Raw genomic sequence first — 22484 nt, 5'->3', positions numbered from 1 at the left:
CACAGCCTTGAGGTGTGTTGGGTCATTTTCCTGTTAAAAAACAAATGATAGTCCCACAAAGCGCAATCCAGATGGGATTGCTGCAGAATGCTGTGGTAGCCATGCTGGTGTGCCTTGAATTCTAAATAAATCACCAACAGTGTCACCAGCAAAGCACCCCTACACCATCACCCCTCCGCCTCCATGCTTCACGGTTGGAACCACACATGTGGAGATCATCCGTTCACCTATTCTGCATCTCAGAAAGACACAGAAATTGGAACCAAAAATCTCAATCAGGCCAAAGCACAAATTTCCACCAGACTAAGGTCCATTGCTTGTGTTTCTTGGCCCAAGCAAGTCTCTTCTTCTTTTTGGTGTCCTTTAGTAGTGATTTCTTTGCAGCAATTCAACCATGATGCCCTGATTCACACAGTCTCCTTTTGATTTGTTTAAATACTTTTTGGGTTACTACATGATTCCATCTGTGTTATTTCATATCCCAACCAAAACCCATGGATTACCGACAACATCCACATCGAGCTAAAGGCTAGAGCTGCCGCTTTCAAGGAGCGGGACACTAATCCGGACGCTTATGAGAAATCCTGCTATGCCAGCAAAGCGTCAATACAGGATTAAGATTGAATCCTACTACACCGGCTCTGATGCTCTTCGGACGTGGCAGGACTTGAAAACTATTACAGACTACAAAAGGAAACCCAGCCATGAGCTGCCCAGTGACGCGAGCCTACCAGATGAGCTAAATGCCTTTTATGCTCGCTTCGAGGCAAGCAATACTTAAGCATGGATGAGAGCACCAGGTGTTCTAGAGAACTGTGTGATAATGCTCTCGGTAGCCGATGTGAGCAAGACCTTTAAACAGGTAAGTCGCTCTGGATAAGAGCGTCTGCTAAATGACTTAAATGTAAATGTAAATGTAGGTCAACATTCACAAAGCTGTGGGGCCAGACAGATTACCAGGGCGTTTATTCAAAGCATGTAAGGACCAACTGGCAAGTGTCTTCACTGACATGTTCAACCTCTCCCTGTCCAAGTCTGTAATACCTACATGTTTCAAGAAGACCACCACAGTCCCTGTGCCCAAGGAAGCGAAGGTAACCTGCCTAAATTATTTACCACCCCTTAGCACTCATGTCTGTAGCCATGAAAAACTTTAAAAGGCTGGTCATGGCTCACATCAACAGCATCCTCCTGGATACCCTAGACCCACTCCAATTTGCCTATGTGAGAATGCTATTCTTTGACTGCAGCTCAGCGTTCAAAACCATAGTGCCCACAAAGCTCTTCACTAAGCTAAGGACCCTGGGACTAAACACCTCCCTCTGCAACTGGATCCTGGACTTCCTGAAAGGCTGCCCCAGGTGGGAAGGGTAGGCAACAACACATCTGCTACGCTGATCCTCAACACGGGGGCCCCTCAGGGGTGTGTGCTTAGTCCCCTCCTGTACTCCCTGTTCACCCACGACTGCGTGGACAAACACGAAAGGAGCTGATCTTGAACTACAGGAACAGGCCCCCATTAACATTGACAGGGCTGTAGTAGAGTTGGTTGAGAGTTTCAAGTTCCTTGGTGTTCACATCACCAACAAACTATCATGGTCCAAACACACCAAGACAGTCGTATAGAAGGCACGACAACACCTTTTCCCCCTCAGGAGACTGAAATGATTTGGCATGGGTCCCCAGATCTTCAAAAAGTTCTACAGCTGCACCATCGAGTGCATTCTGACCAGTTGCATCACTGCCTGGTATAGTAACTGCTAGGCATCTGACCGTAGGTAGTGCGTACGGCCCAGGACATCACTGGGGCCAAGCTTCCTGCCATCCAGGACCTATATACTAGGCGGTGTCAGAGGAAAGCCCAAAACTGTTACCGCACGGCAAGAGGTACCAGAGCACCAAGTCTACAACCAAAAGGCTCATTAACAGCCTCTACCCCCAAGCCATAAGACTGCTGAAAAATTAACCAAATAATTATTTACATTTACCCCCCCCCCCCATATGTTTTTTACACTAATGCTACTCAATGTTTATTAGCTCTGCATAGTCACTTACCTACATGTACAAATTTCCTAACTAACCTGTACCCACGCACATTGACTTGGTACCAGTACCCCCAGTACCAGTATATAGCCTCGTTATTGTTATTTTATTGTGTTACTTTTTAATTTTCTACTTTAGTTTATTTGGTAAATAGTTTATCACTTTCTTGAACTGCACTGTTGGTTAAGGGCTTGTAAGTAAGCATTTCACAGTAAGGTCTACACGTTGCATATGACGCATATGACAAATAAAGTTTGATTTCATTTGAAAATAGAATCCAGACCTTAAACCCAGACTTGGGACCACACAGCCTCCACTGAATAGCAGGCTAGTGATTGCTTTGCAATACTTGCAGTTAACCACTGATTCCGTCCAAACCACTCATTGTTGAATTTGCGATTTCCAACTTGTTGTGTAATAGTTATGTCTAATGCCCAACGAGCACTGATCCGTTTTATCTATAATTTCTCTTAATTATTTATCCTCATATGAAAAGGATTAAAAGGATTTTCCAGTAGACTGTCAACTTGATTCATGATGATGACTGCTAGCTAAGATTTTTGAAAGTATCAGTCCAATCAAAGCTACTGTAGATATGTCATTTGATGTAATTTTATCTGTGGCCAATGAACTTGAGCCTTCTTGGATGGGCACTTCTAATGTAACTCTATGGCAGGACCTAAGGGGCTTGAGTTTTCTAGCCTTAGATTTGGCAGTGACATAGTGTCCCCATGAGTGACAGAACACTGAGCCTATCACGGTGCAACTAGAGAACATTACCAACCCCTGCACTCTGTATTATCCGCTGGCAGCCACACCACCACAGAAAGCAATGAGCTAGGCTGAAACCCCTGCATTTTGGAGCAAAAAAAAGACCACGTTTGTATGCGGCTATTTTGCTTGCAAACTGATATGTGGCAAATGAATGCAAAAATAACATGCAAAACATGCACCCCCTCAATTTTTTAAAATGATATTTAATTTTTTGCAAAAAAATGTTGGGTCTCTGTCACTGCCTCTATTTAGCCTCTTGGGGCCAGTTTCTCAGACAAAGATTAAGATACTGAAATATATAATCAATATTGCATTTTTTTTGTCAGTATTTGTAGGCCTTCAGAAAGTATTCATACCCCTTGACTTGCTCCACATTTTGTTGTGTTACGGCCTGAAATAAAATTGATTAAATATGTTTTTTTCTCTCACCCATCTGGAAACATATTGACAAAGTGAAAACATGTTTTAAGAAATGTTTGCAAATTTATTGAAAATGAAATACAGAAATATATTGACATAAGTATTCACACATAATAGTCAATACTTTGTAGAAGCACCTTTGGCGGTGGCTACAGCCATAAATGATCTCGGGTATGTCTTTATCGGACCACCAGCTCTAGGCAGAGTCTGGGTAGTTCCATATTTTTTCAATTTCCCAATGATGGAGACCACTATGCTCTTGGAAACTTTCAACCCTCAATCATTTGTTTTATACCCTTCCCCAGATATACAGTGCATTTGGAAAGTATTCAGACCACTTGACTTTTTCCACATTTTGTTACGTTACATCCTTATTCTAAAATGGAATAAATAGTTTCTTCCCCCACATCAATCTACACATAATATCCCATAATGACAATGCAAGAACAGGTTTTTAGATTTTTTGGCAAATGTATAAAAAAAATGAAATATCACATTAAATAAGTATTCAGACCCTTACACAATACTTTGTTGAAGCACCTTTGGCAGCGATTACAGCCTCGAGTCTTCTTGAGTATGATGCTACAACTTGGCACATCTGTATTTGGGGAGTTTCTCCCATTCTTCTCTGTAGATCCTCTCAAGCTCTGTCAGGTTGGATGGGGAGCGTCGCTGCACAGCTATTTTCAGGTCTCTCTAGAGATGTTAGATCAAGTCCGGACTCTGGCTGGGCCACTTAAGGACATTCAGAGACTTGTCCAGAAGCCATTCCTGTGTTGTCTGTGTGCTTAGGGTCATTGTCCTGTTGGAAGGTGAACCTTCACCCTAGTCTGAGGTCCTGAGCGCTCTGGAGCAGGTTTTCACCAAGGATCTCTATGTACTTTGCTTCCCCTCAATACTGACTAATAGTTCAATCAAATATTTTCATCAGACCAGATAATCTTCTTTCTCATGGTCTGAGAGTCCTTTAGGTGCCTTTTGGCAAAGTGGAGTGTCATGTGCCTTTAATGAGGTGTGGCTTCCGTCTGGCCATTCTGCCATAAAGGCCTGATTTGTGGAGTGCTGCAGAGATGGTTGTCCTTCTGGAAGGTTCTCACATCTCCACAGAGGAACTATGGAGCTCTGTCAGAGTGACCATCGGGTTCTTGGTCATGACCAAGGCCCTTCTCCCCTGATTGTTCCGTTTGGCCGGGCGGCCAGCTCTGAGAAGAGTCTTGGTGGTTCCAAACTTTTTAATTAAAAAACGATGGAGGCCGCTGTGTTCTTGGGGACCATCGATGCTGCAGACATTTGTTGGTACCCTTCCCCAGATCAGTGCGCCGACACAATCCTGTCTCACAACTCTACGGACAATTCCTTCAACATCATGGCTAGTTTTTTGCCCTGACATGAACTGTCAACTGTGGGACCTTTGTATAGACAGGTGTGTGCCTTTCCAAATCATGTCCAATCAATAGAATTTACCACAGGTGGACTCCAATCAAGTTGTTCCATTGATCATCCTTGAGAAGTTTCTACTAGGATGCACCTGAGCTCAATTTCGAGTCTCATAGCAAGGTGTCAGAAATGTCTAAAAACCTGTTTTCGCTTTGTCGTTATGTGGTATTGTGTGTAGATTGTACATTTTTTATGAATTCATTTTAGAATGAGGCTGTAACTAACATAAGTCAAGGGGTCTGAAAACTCTTCACAATTATATATATTGAGCTCCATAGACAATTCCTTGCATGTAAGAGTTTCTGCTCTTACATGCACTGTCAACTGTGCACATGCACATGTCCAAACAATTGAATTTGCCACAGGTGGACTGACTCCAATCATGTTGTAGTGACATCTCAAGTAGTGGAGGCTGGTGGGAGGAGCTATAGTACAGGCTCATTGTAAGGGCTGGAATGGAATAGATAATAACCAATTTGTAAGTCGCTCTGGATAAGTGCGTCTGCTAAATGACTTAAATGTAAATGTAAATAACGGAGTCAAACATGTGGTTTCCATATGTTTGATCCGTTCCATTTATTCCATTCCAGCCATTACAATGAGCCCGTCCTCCTATAGCTCCTCCCACTAGCCTCTCGAGGACGATCAAAAATAAATAAGATGCACCTGAGTTCAATTTGGACTGTCACAGCAAAATGTGAATACTTATCTAAATGAGATATTTCTGTATTTAATTTTCAATGAATCTGCAAAACTCTTTAAAAACATGTTTTCACTTTGTCATTATGGGGTATTGTGTATAGACGGGCGTAAAAAGATATATGTTTTGAATTAAGGCTGTAACACAACAAAATGTGGAATAAGTCAAGAAGTATGAATACTTTCTGAAGGCACTGTATATGTATTTCTGTGACACCTGAGGCCCTACTTAAAACCAGGCCAAGGTCTCCAGGTCAAGTCAAAAACATCTTCTTTTATGAACAGTCTTGGAGCGAAATATTTGATTTATTTCACACATTAATCATGTATCGTGACTTTATAGTAAAAATATATATGTTGGTTTTAACCCGCAAACCTGGACTTTGTGGTTGATTGAATGTGACTCTAGGTTGCCCTCTAGTGTGGCAACGCACCTCTAATAGGCTTTTCAGCTGAAGAGAGGATTTTCTTTTCTATAGCTCTTTATTTAAACCAACATTTATGTAGGCCGCGGTATTGTGATCTATTTGCCCATGGGCGAGGTTGATGGGTTTTATTTAACAAATTATGTGATTCAGTAGCATACTGAAAGGGTCCTGGAAACGCCTGCGCTTATGCATCTCTGACAGTTGTGTTTCAATGGGGTGGAGCTAGAGACCATTGACACGTAAGAATCCTGCTTTAATTTTATGGAAGAGGCTACGTAGGCCTACATCTTTTTAGTAGCGAAGGATGGTATTTTTGAATATAGCCAGCTACTAATATTTTGTATTTGTTTTGATGTACATAATTATCCAACGCGACTAAATTAGGCTGTAGAAAGGGCCTACATATATATAGTCAACGTTGAGAATGAGATTCTCAATGTTTATTTCTCTGCTGAGGCCGATCGGGCCGGTTATTATCGGTATTTCTTTGGGCTTTACCTTAAGTTTACTTAGTGTGAATTGGGTGGAGGAATCTTGTTTCCTCAACGGGAAAGCGAGTGAACAAATAAGTTTGTCCCAAGATGGGAATTCAAAAGGAGCAACGAGACCCAATTCGATATCGACGGTCAAAGATGTGGACGCCGAGGAAGATTTTGAGCCAAGAATAGTGCCATATAAACCAGTCCAACAAAGCAAACCAAATAAACTTTTTCGGTAAGGATTCAAAGATCATGGTTGAAACCGGAATAGGTGAAATGTATTATTATAAACATGCCACAACAGTGTAGCCTAGATCTTGTTTTTCCAGTTGACTGTCATGTCTGCCATTATTGCCCCCGATATTTTCAGCATGGATATTAGGCTATGTTACCAGTTTTCCCAGGAAAACTCGTTACAATGTTGCCAATTGTCCTTCAGCAGTATGTGAGCCTAGGTTAATTAGGCATGGTTGTTTCCCCATCTTTATCCGTTTTTCAATTGGTTTGCAGTGTCTTTAACTCCTACACCTATTAGATGTCAAGCACACTTAAACAACATCAGACAGCAATTTATGAACAATATGCCTTTTTTATGTAGGAAATTAGCACAGTGACATGTAATATCACATTGGAAATCAGTCAGTATTGGAGTAGGCTGTTATTGTGCCCACAAAAACAAAAATATATTTGAAAGGCCAACATTCCTGAAATGTAGAACTCATTTTTATATCCTTCACCCTATCAGTGGCATTCAGTCTCCAGCTACCAGAGTACACACAGTATTTTTCGCCATAACAAACTATTGAATATTTTTATTGATATAGTCTACCTACTGTATGTGGAATAATATCCATGTATCCACTTTGATCCACTGACCTTGTGTAGCATGCACAGCCAAGTTGTTCTGGTGTATTTACCCTCGACCATGAATTTATTTTCAGCAGTATTTGGGCAAATAACGATGGCTTAGGAGTAACTATAACTAAACAATGTTATTTTACAACTTTATTCTGTGCTGTAACAGGACTGACTTACTTAGTCCTCCGGGTCCCTGGTGGGACATAAAGGCTGTAGCAACTTTCTGCCACTGGATTCTATCTTTGGCTACAGCTTGAAGAGAACCACCTCTACGAGCTCAGCCTGTAACACGAATAACTGCCTAAATGTTATTAGACAAAATATGCAAGGATGTTTTCTCATCATAACCTTCACAACAGTGTCCGTGTAACACTGTTTGGTTTGATCTGAATAAAATGTAAAAAACAACAACATAAAAACAGGTATTTTTAGTTTTCAATTCATTTCATGGGGTTATAGGATTTTTTTGCCCCTACTCCTCATGGACAGCTAGCCAGTAAACGAGATGTACTGGGTAGATGCGTTTGTATTTCTATTATCACACAGACAGGTTGCTCCATTGCATGAGATAGAGCTTTGAGCTGCTGGGCCGGGGCCGTCCTCTGGTACGGACTCTTCAATCTTGGACTCTGTCCAATGACCAGGTTTCAAAGACAGACAATCCTTAATCATATCCCAGAAGAACACTGGACCTTGACTTCAATTAACCATAGCAAAACAATTACTGATAGGCTTATCTACAGTGTGAATGATTGCAAGTGTTGAGCACAAGAACATGCATGAAAGGGTTGCTTTTGCAATGATGAACGAAGACTTTAAAAGTTAATTCTTTAAATCATTGAAATGCTGAACTGCAATTTAATTACTAGTATCTTTGCTGTGCTGTCTATAAATATATGGACAATAACACGTGTTATGTTTTTGTATACTTGTTTTTCTAGCTTTAACTTTTCACATTGAACATAGCAGCAATCACTTCATGAGAGTGTGTATGTTTTCCAGGGCGAAGTACATCAGTACAGAGCTGGGGATCCGGGAGCGCCTCTTCGTCGGGATCCTGACGTCCAAAAGCACCATCAACACATTGGGAGTGGCCGTGAACCGCACCCTCAGCCACCACCTGGACACTGTCGTCTTCTTCACCGGCATGCGCAACCGCAAAGTGCCCCACGGCATGTTCGTGGTCACCCATGGGGACGAAAGGCTCATATGGAACATGTTCCAGACCATCAAGTACATCTTGGAGCACTATGTCCATGAGTATGACTGGTTCTATCTGGCCCAGGACGACACCTACACCGAGGCAGACCGGATCAAACAGCTGGTGGCTCACCTGAGCATGGACCGGGAGCTTTACATGGGCAGCCCCGAGGAGTTTATAGGTGGGGAGATGGAGGGGAGGTACTGCTATGGTGGGTTCGGATACATTCTCTCCCGTACCCTGTTGCTCCGGCTCAAACCCTTCCTTGAGAACTGTAGGAATGACATCCTGAGCGCCAGGCCTGACGAGTGGCTGGGCAGATGCATCATTGATTATGCCAACACCAACTGTGTGGATGAGCATGAGGTAGGTTATGTATTATGGTCTTGTACAATTAAGTTGCAATGGCGAGAGTTATGTAATATGGGTTTATGTTCCCTTTGTCCAAGAGATTAGGCCTAGTCCTAGACTAAGATGCATTCTTAAGAGATTCTCTATTCTAAGTGTTTTTGTTTTGTCCATGACTAGGCTTAATCTGTGTCTGAGAAAGCAGCCCCAAGTGACTGTCAGGAAGTGAATGTTTCTTGTGTCAACGTACCAGACCTGGGTTGAATACGTATGTTAAATACTTGAGCGACACTTGATTTAGTTCATCCAGTACAATGGAACAATTGGAATAGTCACAAAGTGGACATTTAAGTATTTTACATATGCATTTGGCTCAGATGTGCTCTGAGTTGAAACCCTAAATCAACTGTCTTTCACTGGCCACTCCCCCAAAAAGATGAAACGGAGCTTGACTTTATGAGGCCTCATAAACTTTACACGGCCCTCTAACATGTAACTCAATCCGTTAGTGTAATAGGCTGGTTCCTGATCAGTGAAAGCTGGACACACACACACACACACACATACACACACACACACACAATATAGCAAATATTGCCGACGGTATGCTACAACATCAACATAAGATCCATCTTTCAAGATCCACCAGCCTCATGTTCAAACACTTTATTTCCAATCCACATTTGTCTTGAAATAAATAAATACAAATGATAATAGTGATATCTATAGAATAAGGCATGTTGCACCGTAGTAGTTCTATAACATAGTTATAACATCCATAAGTGTTTTAACACTGCATGTTCTATAGAGACAGAGAGTTGTCTAGCTGGCTGTCTTTCTCTTCACACTGTGGCCCCTGATGGTCCTCTCTGCTGTGAAAGGGAGCTTTGCTTCTCCTGTTCTGCACTGACAGTCAGTGCCCCAGTGGAGTCCTGTCACAGTCACACCACTTGTCCAAGTGACAGTTTAAAGACTCTGTACCTTTTAAACTAACTACACTGATTTAATTTATTTGTATATGTTAGCCTTTTCGGCTCATAGTGTGGCCCTTTCACATTACACCAGAATTTGTTCCTACACTACACCATTCTATAGCAATACTATTTTAGCACCTTTTTACATAATGAGTAGTTAATTCAAGGCAGTTTGAGTGTGCCTAAACCTTTCTCTGTGGTATGTTAACTTCTATACCATTTTCTCTCCTGTGGTCTGGCATTTGAGCAGGAAAATTTTTGTTTAAGAGTCTGTGGTGGAACAGAAACAGAGGGCCTGTTTCAATTCTGCATGGTTGGTCATCATGCCTCAGGGCCAGCACGACTCCAGCAGGGACCGACCTATCTATGAAGGGAGAAGTAGGGGAAAGGTCAGAAGAAGAAAAAACACAGGAGAGTGTTATTTGGAAGTGTGACTCACATTCCAAAGAACTGCGTTGAGTATATTAAAAAAAGGTTACTCAGTTATGTGTAGCAGTGACATGTTCTTTAGATCTTTGCAACTCTTGAGATGTTTAGTTGACACATTTTACAGTCCGACGGTCGGTGACCTCTGCTCATGCGACTTAATTCTTTGTTCTTTTAATAGCTTGATCAGATCGGATTCACTTTTTCTTCCGACCCCTTCCTAATTGGTTAACTTCTTAAGGTGTGTGCTGTGTTTATCCTAAATGGTCGTCGCTTTAGATTAAGTGGAGTCTTATTACTTATTATGGTCATTTAGGTGTTATTCGTACACTGATTCCTCTTAAGTTGTTGACACCATACATTCTAGCAGTGTTGTTCCTATGAAGCCATTTCAAAATGTTTTTTAATAAGGGCATGTCCAGGTAAAAGGACCCATGAGAACCAACATGTAAAGTTCATAGAAGTTCATGTCAAATCTGGTGTCAGCTAAGTATATATATATATATATATATATATATATATATATATATATATATATATATATATATAATTTTTAAATGAAGGCATATTCTTTTTTTCAACCATTTTCTATCCTAAATATTAGGAACAGGCAAGGGTTTTGATTTCTGGTCAAACAGATGGAAAAGGGATCTTTAAAAAAATTACCAGAATTATTCTTAAATTATTAGAAATACTGCGGGGTCCAAAATGATTGAAACCCTTGATAAAGGTTAGCAAAAATGACTGTATAAAATAAATAATTAAAATACTGAGCTATATTGTATGCTAAACAAATTGGGAAATTATATGATTTTATACTAATACAATTGCTCAGAGAATGGTTTTGTTTAAAAACGTATACTTTTTTTAAGTCAAAAAGTTAGGGGTCAAGATTCACACCCTTGTTTTCAACACCTCACCGTGCGACGATGACGACACAGCCTTTTTATAAAATCCTTCCAGATACTTGATATCCTTCGTCTGTTCTTACTGACTGCACTCTTCAATTATGTCGTATACTGATTGAGAGGATCAGGTCTGTCTGTCTAGCAGCACCGCCAATGTGCCCATATAGTGTGAGCACTGGGAGTCTAGGCTACATTATATTAGCTCCCCACACATACTGCATATCATTTAACACACTTGAATAATGCAATATGTAGAAATGTATTTACTGTTCGCAAAACAATGTCCATGCTGTCTAGAACACTTTACAATGCAAGAAGATACTGGTAGCTTACAGCTTTTTTTAGGCTAACTTTCCTTGCTAGCTTACAGCAGAAGTGAACATCAATTCACTACCCTAGTACTTTGTTTATGATAATGTGAGCCATAATCAAAATATGCTGATTTCAAAGCTGATTGACACCAAAACACTTTTAATTCAGCTCATTGTTTCTCCCTCACGTCTAAAGATGGCCTACTTTTGTCTGTGTCACATCCTTCCCATCACCGGTCTCAACTGACTGTGGGAATGTGCCTTGTGAATGACGTCATTACTTGGTCTTTCAGAGAGAGGGCATTTTTTATAAAGTAATACATTTCTACTTCTATGAAAATGTTGTTGATCAGTACAATAAAACAAGTCTCAAATGGAAGGACTCAATGCATGCACACACAACTATTTAATATGCATTCACCTGTATTGTTAATAGCCCTGAGTTACTTCTTGATTTACACAGTTCATCAATAGAGATTTACCACTCAAATAAATGATTACCATTATGTAATTAAGTAGTTAGAGTCAAATGAATAGTTTTAGTGTATAATTGATTCATTAATGCAGACATGGCAATCTCAGAATTTATTTTACATTATATTTCAAATGTAATGATATTGAACTCAAAAGATGCCTAACAATTGAACAGAGCAGCAGCTGATTTTATTTGTCTGGAACATGTGCCATTCTGTGACTTTTGCTAATTTGCCTTTTTTGCCATGGTATTGTTTTGGTATCAAGTATCATGATGGTATAGAGTAAGTCAAAAAATCCGGTATCGTGACAACACTATTTTGTTACGTGAAATGAGAATGCATGAGCAGAAAAGAACCCCACGCCCACGCCTGGATCTTTGCTGTTATGGGGCTATTTTGCTTCCACTGTTCCTGGGGCCCTTGTTAAGGTTAAAACATAAAAAGAAAACTGGCCTCCCGAGTGGCGCAGCAGTCTAAGGCACTGCATCGCGGTGTTGCGGCGTAACTGCAGCCTGGGGTTTGACCGGGAGTCCCATAGGGCGGTGCACAATTGGCTCACCGTCGTCCGGGTTTGGCTGGGGGGGCTTTACTTGTCTCATGTTGGGGGCCGGGCGCCAGCAGGCTGACTTCAGTCGTCAGTTGAATAGCGTGTACTCCGACACATTGGTGCAGCTGGCTTCCGGGTTAAGCGAGTGGGTGTTAAGAAGCTTGGTGGGTCTTGTTTCATAGGATGTATGACTCAACCTTTGCCTCTCCTGAGCCCGTTGGGGAGTCACAGCGATGAGACAAGATCATAATCATGAAATTTGGGAGATAAAGGGGGTTAAAATGATTCAAATGTTCTTTCCCATTTAGTTTAATTTGATTCAAAACCTAACATAGCGTCCCCTCCCCCAATGAAGGCTGCTTTTTGTTTTGTCCTACCCAATGCATTCGCCAAGTAGCAGCCTATGGAAAAATGATTTGGCTCGTAAGACTGTTTTGAAATAAATATGAATCCCCAAAGCATTACTAAAAGATCAAGTTTGGGAGCAGCAAAATAGTGATCAGACATCACCCTTTGATCATTATTTCAGCCAGCTCCCATTATTATTTTTATTGTGCATTAAACCCCCTCTATGTACGTGTCCATATGTGTCCATATGCCCATTCGAAACAAGATATGAGATGATGCCGGTGACCCTCGTATTTAGAAACATTTACGTTATTTTCCTGTAACAATGGCTTGTTTTCCATTTCATTTGATTAAAAACCTCAACTTTATGGTTGAGAACATCCATGGCTCACATGCAATGCAATTTAGAAGCTGTCTGCTATTCCTGGAGAAGTGCAAATGCGATCTGTATGATCCTTCCATGATTTTTATAAAACATTATATTTAGGAGCAGTAGCCTGTAACGGAGTGGACATTCCGCCTTTCTCTTTATATTGGCTCCTGTGAAAAGTTTGGATGTGGGTAAAACCTACCATAGTCTACATTGTCTGGTGTATGTACTATATTTTAACATAGCCTATTTAAAACAAGTTGTTTTGATTATAATATTTTTTTTCCCCAGCAATATCAATAGTGACTTTAATCTTGTTTATATACAGCGTTTGGCATGTCCATGGCTCAGACATGGCAGAAATAACAATTTACAGTAGTCCTATCCCCTACATCGGTGTGAATGCTATGTTAAACAGTGTTGAACTCTTGCAATTACATAGAACAATGTGAACTGCAAACACGTTCAAGATATTTAGCAAAGATAGGTTAGGCCTGCATTTAAAAAGATTCTGTACGCTATTTAACAAACTAGGCTATAACGGGCTAACATTCAAATTGGAGTTGATGGCAATGCAAGACATAAAAGACCAGATATATACACAACTTGAAGCAACCACATATTTAGCCCTGGAGCATGTTCTGATTGGCCTCAACACACCTACAACTTATTTATTCATCAAAACCCAGCCCTTTCTCGCCACCGCCAGCTACTGCGCCCATAATTCCAACTGTGAAAATAGCTCAAATATTTCTGACACACCTCTAGCCCTTTAGCGCTACCGCCAGCACTAAGATTTACATTGCATTAGGTTTGTTGAAATACAGCCCAAAAATGTATAACTCAGTCTTTTTGTTTTCACCCAATTCCCACTTTGCTAAATGTGTGTCGATCTTTGTTTTCAGGGGCTGCAGTACTACCATTACGAAATGGGCAAGAACTCAGATCCGAGTAAGGAGGACAATATGCAGTTTAAAAATGCCTTGACTGTCCACCCGGTGTCTGACCCTGAGCAGATGTATAGACTACACAAGCACTTCACTGAGGTCGAACTCCAGAGGACATACGATGAAATTGAGAAGCTGCAGGTAAAAACAGTCAACCTGAACACCACAAAACATCCTCTGTTCAGTGAACACTGACTGTAGTCTGTCTCCCTGTCTGTTTTAATTGAACATCAAGCGCTGAAGGCTTATTCATTTCAGTACTGTTCAGTAATGTTTGTTTTGTGAATGACTCCGCTGTCTTGGTTGAACATAAGCATCATTTCATTGTAGCCATACAATATCACTGAATACAGTTACATGAACACAATTATTGTGATAATAGAATATTGTGAATAGTCAGATTAATGTAAAAGTTTGATTTGAATCATTTACATGCTTTGCAAGAATGACTATTTCCCTAATAATCCTGTTTACAAGGGCACATCTGAAATCATTTGATAAATGCAGAAAATCGCCAATCAAAATCAAGCGACCATGTTAGTTTTGTGAAGCCTGTTTGTTTCTGAGTTTGGATATACAACGTTTGTATGTGAAAACTATTTCTTAGATGCATACTTTCAGTTTTTCCGAACTCACTTCACTCGCGCGAAAGAAGAACGCTTGCGTTTGTTTATGCACGTGCACAGATCAAATACACGGCTGTAACCTATGTGTTTTAATCGACGTATGCTTACTTCGATTATGATCTTACACCGATTAAGATAAGCAGAGTAGGGTGTTTTATATGACTAATGCCATACTCGGCCTATTGCCATAATCAGTTCAATATCAAGTTATTAGTGTGCATACTCACGGTCAGCTTTTGATTTTACATCTGTATCCACAGACGGAGATAAAGAATGTGAGTGAAGTGGCTTATGATGGCAACCGGAGCGCCCAGTGGCCCATTGGGATCAATCCTCCCTTTGAGCCCAAGTCCCGCTTCGAGGTCCTTCGATGGGACTACTTCACGGAGGAACAGGTGTATTCGTGCATCGACGGCTTCCCCAAGTGTGAACTGCGCGGTATTGATCGTTTGGACGTGGCCGACGTCATCGAGATAGCCATGGGGGAGCTGAACAAGAAGTACAAGCCTGTCCTCCACTTGAAGAAGCAGCAGCTGATCAATGGCTACCGGCGCTTCGACCCCACTCGGGGCATGGAGTACACCCTGGACCTACAGCTGGAGGTAGTCAACCAGAAAGGTCACAGTAGCTCCATCACCAAGAGGGTCCACCTGGTGCGTCCCCTGAGTCGCATCGAGATCATCCCCATGCCTTATGTCACAGAGGCCACCAGAGTTCACATCATCTTACCGCTGAACGTTCAGGATCGAGATTACGTCAACCATTTTCTTGAAGTGTTGGCCGCAAATTCGTTTGAGACCAGTGAAAACGCCATCTTGACTTTCCTGTTCATCTACGACCCATTCGAGGCCCAGCAGGTCAACCAGAATGACATCTTCGCCAGTGTTAAAACCCAGATCAATGCCTACGAACGCAAGTATCCAACAGTGAAGATCCCGTGGATAAGTGTCAAGACCGAAACCCCCTCTCAAATCAAATTCATGGACATCATCTCGAAGAAGCACCCAGTAGACACTCTGTTCTTCATCACTAACGTCAACACCAACGTCAACTCAGAGTTCCTCAACCGTTGCCGCATGAACTCCATCAACAACTGGCAGGTGTTCTTCCCAATCCACTTCCAGGACTACAACCCAGACATTGCCTTCCATAACCAGGAGCCCCCACCCGCAGTAGACCTGGTCAAGGACGCCGGACACTTTGACCGCAGTTCGTTCGAGGAGGCGTGCTTCTACAACATTGACTACATGGCGACGCGCACACGCATGGCCTCCGACGTGCAGGAGAACGAGGAGATCCTGGAGACCTTGGATATCTACGATATGTTTGTCAGGTACTCAACCCTGCATGTGTTCAGGGCTGTGGAGCCAGGCTTGCACCAGAAGTACCACTACCAGGCTTGTAACCCTCGGCTCAGTGAGGACATCTACCACAGGTGTGTCCAGAGCAACCTGGATGGCCTGGGAGCCCGTTCCCAGCTCGCCATGCTGTTATTTGAACAAGAGCAAGGAAATAGCACTTGATCACACCTCGCTTAGAAACTTCTCCTTGAATGTGAGTGTGAATGGGTGTATGTGAATGTGTGTGTGCATGTTTGCGTGCGTGTGATTGTGTACATTCCTTCTTTTTTTTACTGAATACAAAAAACCATGCTGGAACCAAATGGGGTGGTTTTGAACATTGAAAGTATTTTAAACCTTTGATTTGGTGGTCATGCAGGGATGCCTATATCAATATTTTTTAATATATTAGAAAAGTTCTACATACATTTTATGTTGCTCTCAAGGGTATGGCTTTTTACCTGCACAGCTTTTGATACTTGGTCCTTTGCAGTTTAGTAATCCCTACTAAAGCACATCTCAATATGTGTGCCTTTTTAATGTCTGTCGGTCCTCTTGTATTTTCATGTCCCTTGTCACATCAAGCAAAATAAGTAGATTTACATGTACACATTTATCAATATTTGAGGCCTCATATTTCCACACTACACAATTCATATTTTAATGTGTAAGCTGGCATCTGAAATATAGATTCACTCTACTCAAAGATGATAAACGGAAGAAAGCTTTATGGCACTGACGTAATCAGATGCACTGTGAGATTACTGTTAGGTTAAGAGGATTGGACATTATGTGTCGGTACTGTAGGTCCCCGTAGGTGAGGTAGAAAACTACCCCTCTAGGGGTCTCTTTAGGAGGTTGCAGCATTACACATTCTTTAAAAAATCAAATAAAAAGCATATGATTGTCTGTTATTTAGAATAGGAAATCATGTCATCTTTATCTGTTACATTTCTATCTGCAACACTCTAAACATTTCACCCCTCTGAATACACAGTTAGATACTGTATGTTTCTCTGACCATATTGCTGGAGAGTCCTTGAAAATAACTGAGGCTAACTTTGTGACTGGACTAGTTCACATAAGTTGCTGGTTTCAGTATGTACCGCACTAAAATGTCATCTCAATATATTAAAGTAGCAATTTGAAAGCTGTTGCATTTTAAGAATGTAGTTATTGAGGGCAATCAGGATTGTGGTTTGTAATGTATACGTTGGTAGTCAACGTTGTAACATGAATGCTATTAAATCGGAATATACCTGAAGATATACAGTTTACATACACCTTAGCATTTCAACTCAGTTTTTCACAATTCCTGAAATTTAATCCTAGTAAAAATTCCCTGTTTTAGGTCAGTTAGGATCACCACTTTATTTTAAGAAGGTGAAATGTCAGAATAATAGTAGTGATTTTATTTCAGCTTTTATTTCTGTCATCACATTCCCAGTGGGTCAGAAGTTTACATACACTCAATTAGTATTTGGTAGCGTTGCCTCTAAGTTGTTTAACTTGAGTCAAACATTTTGGGTAGCCTTCCACAAGCTTCCCACAATAAGTTGTGTAAATTTTGGCCTATTCCTCATTACAGAGCTGGTGTAACTGAGTCAGGTTTGTAGGCCTCCTTGCTCGCACACGCTTTTTCAGTTCTGCCCTCAAATGTTCTATAGGGTTGAGGTCAAGGCTTTGTGATAGCAACTCCAATACCTTGACTTTGTAATTCCTTTAGCCTTTTTGCCACAACTTTGGAAGTATGCTTGGGGTCATTGTCCATTTGGAAGACCCATTTTGTGACCAAGCTTTAACTTTCTGACCTGTCTTGAGATGTTGCTTCAATATATCCACATACTTTTCTTTCCTCATGATGCACTCTATTTTGTGAAGTGCACCAGACCGACTCCCTGCAACAAAGTACCCCCACAACATGATTCTGCCTACCCGGTGCTTCACGGTTGGGATGGTGTTCTTCAGCTTGCAGGCCTCCCCTTTTTCCTCCAAACATAACGATGGTCATTATGGCCAAACAGTTCTATTTTTGTTTCATCGGGCCAGAGAACATTTCTCCAAAAAGTACAATCTTTGTCCCGATGTGCAGTTTCAAACCGTAGTCTGGCTTTTTTTATGGCGTTTTTGGAGCAGTAAAACCGTAGTCGGGCGGTTGTATGGCAATTCTGTAGCACAACCAGACTTGTGGAGGTCTACAAAACTTCTTCGGAGGTCTTGGCTGATTTCTTTTGATTTTCCCATGATGTCAAGCAAATAAGCACTGAGTTTCAACTTATGTCAAATAAGCACCAATCGATTCAACTTCTGTCAATTAGCCTATTAGAAGCTTCTAAAGCCATGACGTCATTTTCTGGAATTTTCCAAGCTGTTTAAAGGCACAGTCAACTTAGTGTATGTGAACTTCTGACCCACTGGAATTGTGATACAGTGAATTATAAGTGAAATAATCTGCCTGTAAACAATTGTTGGAAAAATGACTTGTGTCATACACAAAGTAGATGTCCTAACCGACTTGTCAAAACTATAGTTTGTTAAGACATTTGTGGAGTGGTTGTAAAACGAGTTTTAATGACTCCAACCTGAGTGCATGTAAACTTCCGACTTCAACTGTACATAGTTTGAAATCCCATTGATATTGACATTTCCCTGCAACATTTCTGCCAAGTTATAATATTAATCACAATTATTATTATAATTATTGTATATATACATTTCCATGGTACCACATTGTAGCCCTCAATATGTAATAGTTTGGCATCAAGCAAATCGCTGTACACTGCAATTTCCACTCAGTATTGTGCAAACAGAGGCCTTTTGAGTGGGTGCAGCAGGTACCATTAACCTGAGAAGTAAAATATGTGCAATACTGTATATATATATGAACAAATTCTAACTGTTCATTCAAGGACAGGGATTTTATTTGTTTGACATGTGTTGCAAATTGAGAATATGTTCTAAAGTTATATTTATAAAGCTTATACCAAGCCAATATCCTTTGTAACACTGAATGTGACATGGCCTACATTGAAGGTAGACAGTGAAATGACGTTGTAACGAGCAGCAGCGCAGATGTTGCGATGAGACGCAAGACTTTGTTCTCATACTGTCACACACCGTATCTGCGCGTGTGTATGGGTTCGTACGGGACCGAAACTGCTGAGAAGTTTAGCCTCGCGCTTCAACGCTCTTATTTGTTGCGGAAGTTGACCCACTATGTTGTTGACTTTGTGCATCTATGTCCTTTCGCGGAGTCTATAGTACCTTTTTTTTAAGACTTTACTGACATTACTGTTGTGTATAAATTAATACACTACATTTTTTAAGATTTGATTTGTATTGTATTATACTGAAAGAAACACTGTGGACACTGAATCTATCATGAAATGAATACATACTAAAAAGAAACAACCAAATGCCCTTGTAAATCTAGATTTTACTTGTACAGTGCCTTCAGAAAGTATTCACACCCTTTTACTTCTGTCTAACACAATACCCCATAATGTCAATGTGGAATTTGGTTTGTAGAACATTTTTAGAAAGGAATAAGAAAAATGAAAAGTCAATAAGTATTCAACCACTGTATTCAACCCCCAAGCATAGATAAGTTCAGGAGTAAAAATGTGCTTAACGAATCACATAAGTTGCATGGACTCATTCTGTGTGCAATAATAGTGTTTAACATAATTTTTGAATGCTACCTCATCTCTGTACCCCACACATACAATGAATTATATGTAACTTCCCTCAGTCGAGTAGTGAATTTCCAACACAGATTCAACCACAAAGATGTGGGAGGTTTTCCAATGCCTCGCTAATTACACTTTGGATGGTGTATCAATACACTCGAAAGATACAGCCGTCCTTCCTAACTCAGTTGCTGGAGAGGAAGGAAACTGCTAAGGGATTTCGCCATGAAGCCAATGGTGACTTTAAAATGGCTGTGATAGGAAAAACTAAGGATGGATCAACAATGTAGTTATTCCCCAATACTAGCCTAATTGAGTGAAAGGAAACCTGTACAGAAAAACAACTATAAAAAAGGCATCCTGTTTGTAATAAGGCACTAAAGTAATACTGCAAAAAATGTGGCAAAGCAATTAACTTTTTGTCCTGAATACAAAGTGTCATGTTTGGGGCAAATCCAATAAAGCACATTATTGAGTACCACCATCCATATTTTCAAGCATAGTGTTGGCCGCATCATGTTATGGGTGTGCTTGTAATTGTTAAGGACTGGGGAGTGTTTCTGGATAAAAAATAAACGGAATGGAGCTAAGTACAGGCAAAATCCTAGAGCAAAACCAGGTTCAGTCTGCTTTCCACCAGACACTGGAAGACAAATTCACCTTTCAGCAGGACAATAACCCAAAACACAAGGCCAAATTTACGGTGGAGTTGCTTACCAAGAAGACAGGGAATGTTCCTTAGTTGCCGAGTTAGTTTATTTACTTAGACAACCAAAAAAAGTAGATTTAACAATTAATTTTTTTGTCTAGCAATGAACAACAACCAATTTGACAGAGCTTAAAGAATATTGAAAAGAATAATGGAAAAATGTTGCAAAATCCAGGTGTGGAAAGCTCTTAGAGACTTATCCAGAAAGACTCACAGCTGTAATCACTGCCAAAGGTGCTTTTACAAAGTATTGACTCGGGGTGTGAATACTTATGTAATTGAGATATTTCTGTATTTAATTTCAAATAAATTATTACATTTTGAATTCAGTCTAACACAAGAAAATGTGGAATAATTTTAGGGGTATGAATACTTTCTGAAAGCACTGTATATGATTTTCCAAGAGGTTTTGCTAGAGACCATTTGAGATTACAATACATTATGCAAATTCAGAATGATGAAGCTCAAATAGAGATTTCCATTGTTTCCCTTGTATCTGATGTGTGTAAATATAATATGTAAGGGATAATCCACGGGGGGCTATGCGTTCTATGAAAAATAATGAACAACGTGGAAGGTGTGATCTTCCACGGAGTTGCATTATTTTCCAGAGAATGCAAAGAGCCCCGAGTTGATTATCCCTTTTATACCATGGCTATAATTTAACATATTTGCCACTAGAAATGTGTTAATTTGCCTGTAGAAATGTGTTCAACATCCACTGAAGTAGCTAGCAAGTTTACTAGATGGCTAGTTGCCATGGTCACCAAACAGACTTGCTAGTTTAGCTAACCAAACCAATCAGTCCTAGCTTGTTATTATGAAAATCGAATTCAACAATACCAATACTGTTTTCAATTTGACTTTTGCTTTCAAAAGCAACTAAAACAACATGTAAAAATGAGCTATTGCCATTGAATTCTACTGTGCATGTGTTATTTAAGCAATAAGTCATGAGGGGGTGTGGTATATGGCCAATATACCATGACTTGTGGAGTGCTTGGATACAGCCCTTAGCTGTGGTATATTGGCCATATACCACAAACACCCGAGGTGCCTTATTGCTATTATAAACTGGTTACAAACGTCACTAAAAAAACAGTTTTGTCATACCCGTGATATACCACGGCTGGCAGCCAATCTGCATTTAGGGCTAGACCCACCCAATTTAAACAGGCAAATAATGCCCACTCTAGGATGCCCTTTGAGCCAATCTGGAAGGACTATTAAACAATGCCATGGTATGTCATCTAATTGTTATGACAAATCTTCAGTTAGTAGCTTTGTTTAGGTGAGGTGATGGCGTAATCGACATTTCCTGCTTTGCATTTTACACTGTTGACTATTCTCTGTTTACTACCAGTTTAAATATTGGATTCAGTCGTTTTGAAGTGTCCAGTGTATGTTTCTAATGGTAGTGTTAACCTAACTCATTATTAATCTAATTGAGAAACAGTGACCACTTGGGAATTCGTAATTCAATCCATATCCTCCCCATAAAGCAGCTGACCCAAGTCTGTCCAGACCTATATTAAAAAGGTCCTGTGTACAGCACAAGCTGTAAATTGTCCCCCCCCCCGTCTATAGGACATCCGTTACAAAACAAACAACTGCAGAACACTTCCAACCTACAAGTGGATAATGAAATAATCATTGGTAAATCTTCTGTTACAAACATGTTCCATGTCATATTACTGAGTACATCAATATTGTGTAGATACAAGACTCAATGGTGTACTGAAATCCTCAATGAACTGTGAATTATTGTAATGATGGAATAAACAACTAAAGTGTGAACATTTTGTCTTAGTTCCTTTTTTAAGTGTGGTTTGGTAATGAACGAGCATGTACAGTAGAAAAGGTGAGCAGAGCATTACTTTTGGGAGGCAGTGGAGTCAGCAAAGCTAATGTTGTCCTTTAGGTGTCAGCAAAAGAGCACAATCATTCAGCCATGGTCAAATGTCAGATGTTAATCAAACAGGTGAAAGACCAAGTTACTTATATGTTCAAAACTGCACAACTTTCAAAGCCAATACACTATATTATATTTGGTATATTCTGTATATATTAGCATATTCTGTATATGTTATCCTTCCTATTTATACTGAACAAAATTATAAATGCAA

At 40.4% G+C, this 22484-nt stretch overlaps 1 protein-coding gene across 1 annotated transcript; it reads left to right on the top strand.

The window, feature by feature from the left end:
- Positions 1 to 5892: 5892 nt before the first annotated feature.
- LOC124016008 (chondroitin sulfate synthase 2-like) lies at positions 5893 to 17341 on the top strand. The gene is made up of 4 exons (XM_046331554.1): positions 5893 to 6515; positions 8141 to 8705; positions 13953 to 14135; positions 14881 to 17341. Exons 1-4 carry the CDS (start codon positions 6226 to 6228, stop codon positions 16141 to 16143), a joined length of 2301 nt encoding a protein of 766 aa, XP_046187510.1. The 5' UTR covers positions 5893 to 6225; the 3' UTR covers positions 16144 to 17341.
- Positions 17342 to 22484: the final 5143 nt, after the last annotated feature.

Source organism: Oncorhynchus gorbuscha, linkage group LG01, assembly GCF_021184085.1.
Source record: "Oncorhynchus gorbuscha isolate QuinsamMale2020 ecotype Even-year linkage group LG01, OgorEven_v1.0, whole genome shotgun sequence".
NCBI classification, from domain to species: Eukaryota; Metazoa; Chordata; class Actinopteri; order Salmoniformes; family Salmonidae; genus Oncorhynchus; species Oncorhynchus gorbuscha.
The sequence above is the reverse complement of the archived record's forward strand: the minus strand, read 5'-3'. Positions and strand labels throughout refer to the sequence as shown.

Bases quoted from the DNA above. Each gene is read 5' to 3' on its own strand.
- LOC124016008 (XM_046331554.1), top strand. From the start codon at position 6,226: ATGAGATTCTCAATGTTTATTTCTCTGCTGAGGCCGATCGGGCCGGTT. The intron at 6,516-8,140 runs GTAAGGATTCAA...TATGTTTTCCAG, and splicing joins AAACCAAATAAACTTTTTCG to GGCGAAGTACATCAGTACAG. The intron at 14,136-14,880 runs GTAAAAACAGTC...CTGTATCCACAG, and splicing joins ATGAAATTGAGAAGCTGCAG to ACGGAGATAAAGAATGTGAG.